Below are 13153 nucleotides of genomic sequence, written 5' to 3'. Positions count from 1 at the left end.
ATGCATAAACCCTGCAGTGTCACTGGTGGTGGATCCCCACGGGAAGTGCAGCACTGCTGGTGGAGTCAGCAGGAAGGAAAGTGCAGGCTGTGGATGGGGGGGATCAAAAGCGAAGCCCTCAGGAAACCCTCAGGCCCTAAGAGGAGGGGCTGCTTTTCCCCATCATAGAATAGTTAGGGGTGGAAAGGACCTTAAGATCATCCAGTTCCAAGCCCCCTGCCATCATGAGTGGTTCTGGGCTCTGGGAACAGTCTGGGGGTCCCAGCCCTGTCCCCCCAATCATGCAGGGGCAGCACAGAGGGAATAAGCCACAGCCAGGGCCTGGGCAGGGAAGAGGAGGGCACAGGAGTCCCTTCTTGATTTGGGGACAGCACCAGCACAGTGACTGAAGCTGCAGCTCTGCAGTACCTGGGGTTGGTGGCTTTGCTCTGCCACCTGCTGGGGACAGGATGGGGTAGGGGAGGACCACGCAGGATGCAGCCGTGGATCCAAAACCATGGACACTGCTCCAGGTTTATTTTCCAACACAGGAACAAGCCAAACCCTCCCTGGCGCTGATGGCACCAGGTTCTGCCTGCCCCAGGGAGCACGGGCCAGCTCTATGGGCACAGCACTTGGGGCAGCAGGATCCTGGCCGGATGCTCCTGCCCAGCTCCTCACGGCTTCATTCACACACTGAGAACTCCATCCAGCAGCATCCCGGGAGCAGCTCAAGCTGTGGCTTTCCCCCCCCGTCCCTGCTCACTCCATGGCTGCAGGCTGCTGATCCTCCACATCCCGAGTCTTGGAGTTCATCAGCTCCCTCCGGATCTCCGGTGAGATCTGCGGGTGGCTGTGGAACTTGAGCAGCTCGAGCAAAGCCTCCTTCTGCTCCGAGGACAGGTCCTCCTTGTAGCGCTGGGCCAAGGCCAGGAAGCTCTGGTGCCACAGCACGGGCAGGACGCGCTGGTCCGTGCGGAAGGCCAGGAAGTGGAAGACGAGGGCATCCACCACGCGGAAGGGCAGCGCGTACTTCTTGTCGATGAGCAGGCGCAGGAAGATGCTGTTGGCGCCGTTGTAGGGCATCTCGGCGAGCTTCAGCATGGCCGCGCTGCGGGGACACGGGGGCAGAGGTGGCAAAGGTAAATGCTGAGCCTTGGATCCCAACCCGAGATGCCGAAGGGGAGACCCAAGGCATCGTGCTGGGGTCCCTAAGGAGAATCTCTGCCACCCAGCACCTTACCTGGAGTGGAGGACGGGGATGGAGCACTTGGTGAGGATGCTGCCGATGATGATGGCCTCCCGCAGCGTGCAGGTCCCCGACTCGCACAGCGGGATGAGGATCCCTGTGGAAGGGAAGGGTCAGGCAGCTCCTATCCTTCACCATCACCCTGTGATACCGCCCCTTCTCCCACCCTGGGACACATCTGAACCCAGGAAAGAACAGCTCCTCCAGCAGCTCCCACCAGCCCTGAACCTCAGGTTGCCAGACGAGACCCAGATCAGAGCCAAGATGGTTCCTAACCTGCCACCGACCTCCCAGAGAACCCAAGTACCTTTGAACCAAGCTGCTGGCTTGAACAGAGCCTTCTTCAGAGCCATGTAGAGGTGAAAATTGAGGCGCTTGTACTCTGCAATGTCATCCCTGACCCGCGGCAGCAGCACCAGGTTGTAGAACCGCTGGGCCATCCTCTCCTTCAGGTTGGATGAGAATATCCTGGGAAAAGCAAAGCACAGAGTGAGGATGGAGCCAGGCAGGGGACAGGTTCTGCAAACCTGGGTCCAGCTATGGAAAGAAACAGGGAAAACATCCCAGAGACCACCTCACCTGGTGGCCTGGTACATGGCAGCCGCTGTCCATGCCTCCGGCTCCGTGATGTAGAGGATCTGCTCCCAGTTGGACAAGGCAGGAATGATTTTAAATGCCTTGGGGAGCTTCCCGCTCCTGTATTTGGACAGCACCTAAAAAGATGCAGATAAAAGACTAAGCCGCGACGTTTGGGCACCAAGACCAGGACCTGTTTCACAACCACGCCAAAGCATCCCCAGTGAGCACAAGCCATCCCGGTATCACCCCATGCCCATAGCATCACCCGGCAGCAGCCTGGGTGCTCAGCGACCAACGGTGATGGGACAGAGCTGCGGCAGCCTCACCTCTCGCACCCCCCTGTAGACCTCCAGGACGCGGGGGTCGAGCTGGGGCACGGGGCAGCCGGAGCCCTCCGACAGCGCCGTGTCCACCTCCGTCTGCTTCTCGGTGATCTTCTCCAGGATGATGTCCGCCAGCGTGCGCCTGCGGCAGGGCTCGGGTCAGGGCCGTGCTCAGCACCTCCACCGACCCCCGGCTCGGTCCCGCTCCTGCGCCCGCCGCCGCACTCACCTCAGCGGCGGGTTCTTGTTCATGAACCGCTCGATGGCCGCCTCGTCCTCGGGGTCCACCGCCACCTCCCCGCCGCGCCCCGCCGCCGCCTCCAGCGACGGCCACTCCTCATCGTCCTCCGAGTCGGAACCGGGGCCTGCGGAGGGGACCGGCGCTGCTTGAGCCCGGGGCCTCTCGCGTTGGGGACCGGGGCCGGGACCGGGGGCTCACCCAGGGCCGTGCTGCGCTGCTCGGGCACACCGGGGCCGTGCTCGGCCTCCAGCTCCTCCTGCTGCCGCCGCGCCTGCTGCAGGATGCGCCGGGACAGCCGCGCGTCCACGTAGCCCGGCTCCCGCTCGTCCTCGTCCTGCGCGCCCGCCCGCGGAGCCCGAGGAGCCGCTTCCCGCAGGATCTGCTCCGCCAGCGGCAGCCCCGGAGCGGGGCCGGGGCCGGGGCCCCGCGTCCGCCGCACCTTGGGCATGGCGCTGGGGAGCGAAGAACCGGCACCGGGGACCACGCGTGTGCGCCCGGACCCGCCTCTTCCGGGGCCGCCGCCGCGGCTCGGCCCCTTCCGGCGTTGGCTCCGTGCGGGCGGGATGGGGGTGACCTGGTACCGGGGCTGGGAGGCGGTGGGGAATGGGAGTCCCCCGGGGGAAGGGGGGGGTCCGTACCGGGTCTCTCATCCCTCCTTCTCCCCCGTTGCAGCGTGTCGCAGGTGCCGGTGGCGGAGGGGAAGAGCGTGCAGCAGACGGTGGAGCTCCTGACGCGGAAGCTGGAGGTGCTGGGCGCTGAGAAGCAGGGCACCTTCTGCGTGGACTGCGAGACCTACCACACGGCAGCGTCCACCATCGGCACCCAGGGTCAGTGATGGGCAGCGGGGCTTCTCCTCTTCTCTCTGCTGACCTGGGGGTCTCGGCTCCAGCGCATCCTCCAGCCCCCCCCCGGGGGTGCTGGTGTGTTATCCTCGAGCTGCAGGTTTGGTTTCTTTCCTCCTCTTTAACGTTTAATCTTAAGCCCCAAATCACTCTGCTCACTGCTGACACCGTGCATGTGAGCGGCACCCGGGCATGAAAGGCACCCGGAGGACAAGGTTAAACCGGATGCTGCTCTAAAGCACCACCAAGGACGGGAGTGGTGGTTTCGCAGCCCAAATCCCGCTGGTCTGCTTGCAGGGCAAACGGGGAAGCTGATGTACGTGATGCACAACTCCGAGTACCCGCTCAGCTGCTTCGCGCTCTTCGAGAGCGGCCCCTGCCTCATCGCGGACGCCAACTTCGACATCCTCATGGTGAAGCTCAAAGGCTTCTTCCAGAACGCCAAAGCCAACAAGATAGAGACCAGGGGCACCCGCTACCAGTACTGCGACTTCCTGGTGAAGGTGGGCACGGTCACCATGGGCCCCAGCGCCCGTGGGATATCCGTGGAGGTAAGAAGCTGAATGTGAAGGGCCTGAAGCACAGCGGCAGGCAGGGAAATACCATGTTGGTGAGAGGAGAAATGCCCTGTGCCTTCTGCATCGCTGAAGTGTCAATAACCAAACCAAACCAGGCTAAAAAGCTCCCTGAAGTCTCAATGTGCAGCATTAGGAGCACGCTTGAGGTTGATCAGGCATCCCGCCGGACTGGTACCCAACGGTCCTTAAGATAGCTGGGAATTAGGTGCTGAAAAGTCCTTCAAAACCAGCTTTTCTAAGCACACAAATCCCATTACCTGATCCACAGCTATGATCCCGCTGCTCCTGCACATTCCTGGCCAGCAGGCAGAGCGCTGGGGAATGACTCCTTCCTCTGCTGCACTGAACACCCGTGTCGCAGCATTAGTGCTGCTGCTGAGCCGGGGTTGAACAGAACCTGGTTTACCCTAAGCTCAAGTTCAGGGTGGGATTTGCAGGCAGTCTCGCTGCTGCTCTGAGGAGTTCCTCCAGGATTTGCATTTGCAGCTACTCCTGCTTTGGGACCAGACTCAGAAAACCACTGAAGTCCTTAAATCCCAAGGCTGGGATTGCCCAGAGTTGCTTCTCAGGGTGCTCAGAGAAGCTGTGGCTGCCCCATCCCTGGCAGTGTTCAAGGCCAGGTTGGACACAGGAGCTTGGAGCAAGCTGCTCTAGTGGAAGGGGTCCCTGCCCGTGGCAGGGATTGGAGCTGGAGGAGCTTTAAGCTCCCTTCCAACCCAAACCATGCCATGATTCTATGTTCCCAGCATGTCCTGTTCATGTCTATTTGTCCGTCCTTGTTAAATGCTAAATATCCCTAGGTGTCTTTGTGCAAAGCATTCTCCAGGGAGGTGGAGAGAAGGAAGAGGTTCAGGGCTGTGGTTTCCATTGCCAGGTGGAGTACTGCCCGTGTGTGATAGCCAACGACTGCTGGAGCCTGCTCATGGAGTTCATGCAGAGCTTCATGGGGAGCCACGCTCCCGGCCTCCCCTCCGTGTTTGGCACCAAGCACGACAGCATCTACAGCCCCTCGGACACCATGGTGCAGTACATGGAGCTGTTCAACAAGATCCGCAAGCAGCAGCAGGTGCCTGTGGCTGGGATGAGGTGAAAGGAATCCCTGGGAACCCGCTTTGGAATGACTGCATCCTCGTTTCCGTGGGATCAGGACCCTCCGAAAGGCAGCACTGGAGCAGCCCAAGGTGCTGTGTTTCTTCTCAGTCTCTTTCCCCCTGTTTCAGAGCAAAGGGCTTGAATTCTCCGTGTGTTCCTTGGCCTCCTTCATGGTTTTGAACGTGTCTGGGATGGGGCTTGTGATGCTGATGGTTCTTTGTCTTCATGTGGGGGATTAGAGCTCATTAGGAAAAGGAGCAATTCCAGCCAAATCCATGCCCAGACTGGCCAAGCTCCTTGCAGGCACCAAATCAGAGATTTTCCCAAACTTTTTAGGATATCCACGTGTCTTTATTTTCCATGGAAATAAAAAGCTGTGTTTTGTGAGGAGGTGGAGTCTTTCCGCACAGCAAGCCTGGGGCTGGGTTGGAGGGTTTATTGCCAGCTTTTGACGTCTTCTCTTGCGGAGCTTTCTCTCTGATGTGGTTCGAGGGGTTTATACCCCTGAAACAGACTCATTCCCCTGTGGCAAAGCTGAATTCTTGCATCCCTGTTGCATCCTTAGCTTGCCTTTTATATCTGAATGGGAGCGTTAAAATCTGCCTCTGAGATGCTATTGATGGAGCCTCGTGATCAGTACATGGATCAGCCTGGAAGTGGGCGATAACCATCCTGTCCCTGCACACCACTGCTCATCTGAGACATCCCAGGGACTTCAGCAGGTTTAATGGGGTAAGGAGGGATCTTGAGTGTGAAGAGCAAGTAAAACAGAGGGAGATTTCTCCTAAAGAGCCTTCTCCCTTCTGAAGCAGCGCAAGGGGGAAAGAGGCTGTAAGGAGTTCTTTAGATAGGACTTCTTTGTGGTTATCATCATACCAAATAACTGCTAAAGAGCCTCGAGCCCTTAGCGTGGGCATTTAATACACTGAATCAGCGCTGGGCCCAGAGAGATCTGGTTAATGCTCAATGCCACAGTGTCCTGTGAGCGTGTCAGGGATTTCAACCTGCTGAATCCACTGCGGTTTTGCAGCTCTTAGCTCAAGCTCATGCCATGCCTGCTGCCTTTAGTGCGGCTGTTCGTTTGCAGGGGTGGCCATGCAGTGAGGATGCGCCCTGCTGTCGTTCCACGTGGTGAAGTGGGGCTGGGGAAACAAAGTGCAGTCTTTGGGGGGATGCCTCTTTCTGTCCTGTTTCCCATTCTAAGGCTTAAGGTTAAGAAAAAAGTGCCTTTAAATGGTAAGGTTGGGTCTGCTGAGGATTGCTGCTGCTTCATTCATTCCTGAGTGATGCATTCTGTGACCAGAGATGGCAGAACTCTGGTCACACCTTTAAAAAACATCCAATCCCTGAGGGTTTTGTGCCTTTACTAACGCATTGTACTGCTCCTAGAGTAATAAACCTGGCCCCCTTGAGCTGCATCCTGCCTTCAGTTACCCCCTCAGAGCCATGGGTGTCAGCGTGCATGGAGGGTGGGTAGGACTGAGCCCTTTATGTCTTAGCACAAGTGCCTGTTGCTGACTGCAGTTGTGAGCGAGGGGATCAGCCCCCTCCAGGAGGGACTGCTTTTATTGCAGGGCTTTTTGCTCTCTTGATGGACAAAATGACTTGGGTTTTCAATAAGTAATCCTCGGTCTGCCCCCCCCAGCATCCCTATGGCAGGTTAACATGGTTCCAACGCACTGGTCTGCATCTTAACAGGTCTTCGGGGGGCTTTCAGTGGTGTTACATTAACGGATTTAGCCCGTGTGATTGAAAACCACCCTCATTTCGCCTGTCAAACACAGCCTCTAAGGTTGTTTTGCTGTTGCTCCCCAGTGTTTTCTCAGACACACCGGATCCAGAGGTGGCCAAGCTGCAGTCCTGCATCACTGTGCAGCCCTTGTTCTGCTTCTGCACCCCTCGCTGGCAGTGTTGTTGCTTGCCATGAGTTGAAGTCTGACCTGAAGGGGATGGGTGATTGTGTGGTCGTGGGTCTCACCTCTTAGGTGGAAGGAGAGGCTGACGTTACCGGGCTCACTTGGTGGCAGAGGGATGCTCTGGGTCTCGCTGCCACCCTGGGGATGCTGTGGCTTTTGTTCTGTGCCATTTTCATATGGGGAAGTGCTTCCATAGCAGCTGCACCCTGCTGAGCTTTAGAGACCTCAGGGTCTCATTAATGATCACTCCTAATTGTCAGCAGACGTTACAGGCTTGTTGCAGTGGGGAGCTGTGGAGTTGAGGGGTGGGTGACTGCATTGCTGTGCCCAGGCAGGCTCAGAACAGCCCCGGCACTGCTCAGAAAGGGAAGGGGTAGAGAGACCACAACAAAGCCCCCAGCAAGGGAGGGTTAATGGCAAGGTTTGGTTTCTGAAGGAGCATCCAAGGCTCCGCAGTGTCTTTGTGCCCCAGCTCCCAGTGGATTGCAGTGCTTTGCCTCAGAACTTACTTGGGATGAGACGAGGGGGACACTTGGTCTCTGTGCAAGGGAACTGTGTATGTGATGCTGCTGAGCTGTGCTGCGCGGTCCACGACCGGTCACGGACCCAGAGAGCAGGTTCCTGCCTGCCCCCCCCCCCGACGGTGCTTGAAGGCTGCAGAAGAAGCGAGTTTTCCCCATGGGTACCGGTGCCCCCCGAGTGTGCCTGCCCCTTGCCTGGCCCCGTCTCCATCCTTGCCTTTGTCTCTGATCCAACACGTTTCCATCCCCTCACGGCTGCTGTGTGTGACCAGGGGGCCGTGCAGTGACCTCCATCACAGGCTCCGTCTGTGCTCAGTGCTGCCCGTGGCGCTGTGGGGCACGTACCCCATCACCTCAGGGCCCCTGTGGGGTACCCCCCACCCCACACAACCGCCTCGGGGCCCCCCCGGGAACGCGCCAGCCCCGTTCCGAGTCTCTTTTGTCTCCGGAGCATCCTCATTTACCCTGCCGTGCCTCAACCCAACTTCAGCCTGCGATTCACAAAGCCCGCTACGTCACCGGCGGGGGCCGGGCCGGCGCCGTCACCGCCCTCCCGCTGCGCCATTGAAGAGCCTACCCTAGCGGCTACGCAGAGTGCGTAAAGCTCCGAGTGGAGCTCTCCCGGTGTGGCTGCGTAGATTGCGTAAAGCGGCTGGCGTCGGTGCGCTGCGAGCGCTCTACGGAATTGGCGTAAAGCAGCGGCTCTGAATGGGGAGGAAAGGGGGGGGGGGGGGAAGGCGAGCGAGCTGTGTGGCGTGCGCTCCAGCCAATGGCGGCGCGGGGCGGGGCGCGAAGGGGCGGGGCCCTCCGCGGCGGGCAGCCAATGGGCGGGGAGGGGGGCGTGGCCGGCGGCGGCCGGGGTGTCTCGCGCTGGGTGACAGCTCGCGCGTGCTGATGATGGCGGTAAATAAAGGGGCCGTTCGCGGGGGGGGGGGGGGTGGGGGTGAACCCCCCCCTTGAGGGAGGGGGGGGGAGGGTGAAGAGGGGGGAACCCCATTGTGAGGGGGGTGCTGAACCCCCCCCGCCCCCCCCATGGTGTGATCGGGGGGTGGGGGTGTGAGGCGGACCCTGACCCGCACACACACACACGGCCCCCCCCCCAACCCCCCCCGCCGCCTTTGTGTGCGGGGGGCTCGGCGGAGCCGCAACTTTCCCTTTGTTGAGGCGCGGGAGCCCCCCCCCCATTTAGGACCCCCCCCCCCCCTCCTTCCACCCGGTACCGGCCCCTCGCGGCGGCTTTACCGCCCCCTGGCGGCCGGGCCGGGCACAGCGCGGGGGGCGCGTCGGGGGGGGGGGGTATAAACTGCCCCATAAAGCGCTGTGTGTGCTTGGGGAGGGCAAGAAAACAGGGATAACGCGTTCCCTATGGATGGGGAGAGGGAATGGGGTCTTGGTTCGTGTTTATTTAAAACGGAATAATGGGGGGGGGGGTGGTTATTCCCCCCCCGCCCCCCAGAGCAGGGAGTAACAACGGGGATGGGGGGCGTGATGGGTCCGGAGCTCCGAACCCCGCTTTAAACACCGGGTGCAGTCGGGAGAGCATTGATGCTTGGTTTGGAATATATGGAGAGGGGGGGAAGCATCTTTACTTAGAGCTACCCTCGTACTTCTGGCCAGGGAAGGATGCTCTTGGAGTAGCAGAGCTCTTTTCATGTGAAATGTTCCCAAATCGGGTCCTTTCCTGTACCACTGCCTCGGAGGAGATGCTGCTGCAGCCTGAGGAGCGAGTGGAGCAGGATGTGATGGGCGCTTGCGGGCTCCTCAGCCCAGGCACAACTCAAAGTTGGAGCTGCTGATGTAGCAGCAATGGCTCTGGTGGTGAAGGCAAGGAGAGAAATAGGGACCGGATTAAACCGGGTAATCAGGAGGTGGAATAGGAAGCAAAAAATAGGGTGTTAGGGAGAGGGGAGCTGCTCCTGGAGCAGAGGGAACGGGTGGTTGGGATATGAGAAGGGGAAGAGGGAGAGCTGCGGAGCGGGAGGGTGAGAGCGGATAAATCAGTGCAGTTGTGACTATAAACTCCACGTGGGTGTGAACTGTGGATTAAACTTGCCCTTGGATTAAAGGAGTGAAGTGTCTGGAGTTATGCCCTGTTGACGTGCAGCATCACTGGGCTTTGCGCTGAAGCGCTGTGGCTCTGCCTGCAGAACAAGGCTCCGCTCTTGAACAATCGTCAGATGCGTTGGTAGGATGTTAAAAACAGAAGGATCCAGGGCACCGAAAGCGTTTGGGGTTGGGTTGAATTGCTTTGGAAATAGCTGAGCTGCAAATGCTTGAACAGGACGTGCCAAGCGAGCAGCATTTGATGTCTGTGAGCATTCAAACAAGCAGTAAATGCTTGTTTGTTCCCCCCCCTCATCCTTCTTCCTCCTCATCTGAGCCGACTTCAAGTGCAAAGGGGGGTTGGAAGTTGGCAGCTTCTCAGGTCTGGAGTGATTCTTGGTCTCGTGCAAGTTCTGGTTCGTTACAAAGAATTGTGCTTGCTCAGGAGCAGGGTTTAACAATAGTCACGCATGCAGCGGTTTATGGAATGCTGCAGCCACTGCGTCCAAACCAGGGGTTTATTTAGTGCCCAGAGATCGTTAGGAAAGAATCTGCCTCTGCAGTTCCTGTGGAGAATGGGGTTGTGAGGGATGCAGAGCCCTGTGGTGGACAAGACACCCTGGAGCCCTGTAAGGATGGGGAAGTGGAGAAGGAGCCTCGTGTGCTTGGTCTGAGCAGGGCTTGGATTGGGAAGCTCGAAGGGAATGGCGAAGGATCTCCTTTTGTGTGTTGTGCTGTTGATGACAAGGGTTCTGCTGCCTGGGATGCTCAGCTTGGTGGATCCCCTCTGCTCTTGGGTATGAAAGGATCCAGTGCGGGTCCTTGCTGCAGCGGGTCTCTTGGGACTGATCAGAAGCCTTCCCTTGGTGTGTGTGTGTTTGCAGCTCTCTGGTTGTCTTCTTCAGTGCTAAACCATGCTTGTTAATAGGCATTTGTAAGAGTAGTTGCTGTTTTGTCCCAGCTCCTCAGAACGAGTGACAAGAAACCCTTTCCCTAGCGTCAAAGTTGCTGTGAATTACTGAATATGCCCTTTAAGATCCTACTTTTCTTGGCCTTTTTCCCTTTTGTTGGCTGTTTTCATAGTGAAATGTCTTTGGTAGAAACAAGAGACACCAAGATAAGTTGTCTGAAGGCTTTGCCTGTGATTGGGTGCAGCGGTGGGAAGAAGGAAGATGGGGCAGCTCCAGCGACAGCTCGCCTGGTGGGAGATGCTCCCAAAGACCCTTTATTTCCTGCAGGAATCTCTCACTGTGTTTAACAACCTTTGTGGTTTTCATCTTGAGTATTTCATCAAGGCCTGGCTTTGGGGTTGGCTGGGGTTTATTTCTCCTTTGGGGAATGAAACCTTCGGAGATGCTCTTGTCTCGGCAGCCTGTTGTTAATTGCTCGGTGTAGAAACGCTTCACCTTCCCTCAGCACTTAACCACAGCGAACAGGCTGTTGAGTTGATGCAGGTTGTACAGAACATAACTCCCCCTCCCTCCTTCAGTGTCACTGAATGGGAAACCAACCTCGTTAGCACAAAACCCTTAAGGAATCCTTGCTCTGGAGCGCACCAAGGAGTTCTTTAACCACTGCCGTTTCAAAATGGGATTTCCAGCTCGGAATGCCCACGTTGTGTGGTCGCATCACCCCCTGGACCGGTGTTAACGCTCTTCACGTTGCTTCTTATGAGACCTTCGATCAAAGATGGCTCGTGTGAGGCTGTTAAGTCGTATATGGCTCAGAAGGCATTGAATTGCAGCCCCAGCTCACAGGCTTCTATGGAGCAGCTCTGCCATGCCACTGAACAAACCAGGTTACAGTGGGAGTGAGGGGAGAGCAGGTAGAAATGGAGGTGGGGATTCTCCCCTTTGCCAGTGATTTCTGAGTGGGCCCAAGCTAACGATGGGTGGTTTTGCAGTAATTCACAGCACAGAACATTGAGGGAAACACAGATTAAAATGCACACTCTGTGGGTTTGGGAGGAGAAAAATCCCTTCACTTTCTGCGGCAGCGTTAAGAGCGAGTTGGTGGCTTTAGGAGGTGTAAGGTTAGTGGTTAGTGGCTTTAGGAGCTGTAAGATAGCTGGAAAACAAATCAAACTTGGCTGCTTTGTGCTGTGTCGTTAATTAGCTTTTTGCTTACACAATAGTGAGGAGGGCACGTTAACTATTGCACCACCAGCACCGCTCAGGAAATGGGAAAGTTGTGATGCTGAAAGCAGGCGCCCTCAGTAAGTCCCTTTAACCCGGGAATTACAATGGAATTCCCTGGGAAGTGGGGCCTTTGAAGAACTTTACTGAGAAAGGAGAAGGAAAATGCAGCAGCTGGGTGAAAACCAGCTTCTTTCTGTGCTTCTCCCCACGGTGTGCACGCTTGCTGTCTGGTCACGCTGCCTCGGCTGCGTAATTCATCCACATTTGCAGGCAGAAAACTGGCATACAGGGATCTGACAGCTCGCCCTTAGCATGAGTGCAGTGGAAAGGTTCCTGGTGTTAACGTGTCAGTCGTGGATGTCCCCTTGAAAAGAAAAGAAATCTGGTTCAAGGGATGCTTTTTGGAGGGCTGTGATTTAGTGAAATGCAAAAGGGTCCTTTAGCCGCAGCGAAAGTCACGTCCTCGAGCACAGGAATCCCTATAGAACATTGGAACTCCTAAATAACATGCGCCATCGTGGTCTTTACAAGTAAATAATAGCCTGGTCTATTGTAGTGCGCTCCAGTGCGTGGTATATATCACCCAAACTTTTACACTCAACCTCTAACCGAGTGCAGTGAAAAAGAAGCTTCCCCCCCCCCCTTCCCCGGGCAAAGCCAGCGATGCTTTAGAAAGAACCAATTTAATGGAGAGAAGCTTTAGTGCATTTATGTGCTTTTCAGGCTTTTCAGTCAAACCATGGAAGATCGAGGCAAGAGTTATGGGCCGCAGCTGTGTTCCTCCATTGAGCTCCTGTATAGGACATCAGCTGAGCCGATTAAGGAGTGGTGACCACAGCTCCATCCCCTGATTCGCTCTGAAAGGCGCTTGATTGAGGAGCATCGCCTTGCAACCATGTTTTCCCATTCACTTGCAGTGGGCAGCTTAGATTTGATTAAGAAATACTGGCCCAGAATGGCATTCTGCCCCTCTCTCTCATGCTGCTGAAAGGGCTCTGAAGACAATTGGAGGGTTTGAACTCTCCATGCGGTCGGTGCAAGAAGAGCCCTCGCAGCCTGGCGAGGTGGGTGTGCGGGTGAAGGGCTAAGGAGCTTTTAGGCAGGAATCCTAACAGGAGCGTCCTGGGAAGGGCAGTCAGCGCTGGTTTGTGTTTCCGCACTGCTGCAGCTTTGTTCCCTGCTTTCCTGAAGGGATCCGTGTCTCGAAGCCTGACTTCATTGCAATCACTTGGTGACAAACGTGCTTTCCTCCTCCTCAAAGCGCGAAGTCGTGGTTTATATCCAATCCTTTCTTTTGGTGTGATGGGACCCGTTCAGCCTCTTGCCTGGTGCTGCAGTTAACTCTACCCACTAATTTCAGATAGTTTAGACTTTCACATTATGCTGTATATTAAATGTGTTCCAGCTGAATAACAAGTGCCTTGTGTATTAAGGAAATGATAGAGATTTGTGGCTGGCTTCTAGCTTGAACATTATCTGCATAAATCCAGCACTGGAGTGCATCGGAAGAAATACCATTTAGGCTGAACTTCAGCAATCACAGTCGGGGGGAAGACTTCCCTACCCTGCAGGTTTGTGTAGCTCAGGGCAACGAGGTGCTAATGTCTCCTTTGACTAATTGGGCTTCACATTTGTGTTCACTGTGGGGTTTT

The 13153-nt window shown here is 56.7% G+C and overlaps 3 protein-coding genes across 4 annotated transcripts in view; 2 read left to right on the top strand and 1 right to left on the bottom strand.

Moving 5' to 3' along the window:
* Window positions 1–487: 487 nt before the first annotated feature.
* BYSL (bystin like) lies at window positions 488–2819 on the bottom strand. Its single transcript, XM_062605537.1, has 7 exons — window positions 2570–2819; window positions 2360–2495; window positions 2134–2272; window positions 1808–1941; window positions 1536–1696; window positions 1223–1325; window positions 488–1090 (listed from the first exon to the last, which is right to left on the bottom strand). Exons 1-7 carry the CDS (start codon window positions 2817–2819, stop codon window positions 742–744), a joined length of 1272 nt encoding a protein of 423 aa, XP_062461521.1. The 3' UTR covers window positions 488–741.
* Window positions 2818–5270, top strand: MED20 (mediator complex subunit 20). Its single transcript, XM_062605566.1, has 4 exons — window positions 2818–2948; window positions 3044–3198; window positions 3511–3764; window positions 4666–5270. The coding sequence occupies exons 1-4, from the start codon at window positions 2818–2820 to the stop codon at window positions 4879–4881; spliced, it is 756 nt and encodes a 251-aa protein (XP_062461550.1). The 3' UTR covers window positions 4882–5270.
* Window positions 5271–8150: 2880 nt separating this feature from the next.
* The window catches only part of USP49 (ubiquitin specific peptidase 49), a 29724-nt gene continuing 24721 nt past the window's right edge, over window positions 8151–13153 (top strand). The window contains exon 1 of one of the 2 annotated variants that reach the window (XM_062605515.1): window positions 8151–8223. The gene's annotated coding sequence lies outside the window, so the exon portion shown is untranslated. The remainder of the gene's footprint in view (window positions 8224–13153) is intronic. The other variant, XM_062605514.1, reaches the window with a different exon arrangement.

This window comes from Pezoporus occidentalis, unplaced genomic scaffold (assembly GCF_034315485.1).
Source record: "Pezoporus occidentalis ecotype Australia unplaced genomic scaffold, CSIRO_AGI_Poc_V1 ctg92, whole genome shotgun sequence".
Taxonomy (NCBI): domain Eukaryota; kingdom Metazoa; phylum Chordata; class Aves; order Psittaciformes; family Psittacidae; genus Pezoporus; species Pezoporus occidentalis.
The sequence above is the reverse complement of the archived record's forward strand: the minus strand, read 5'-3'. Positions and strand labels throughout refer to the sequence as shown.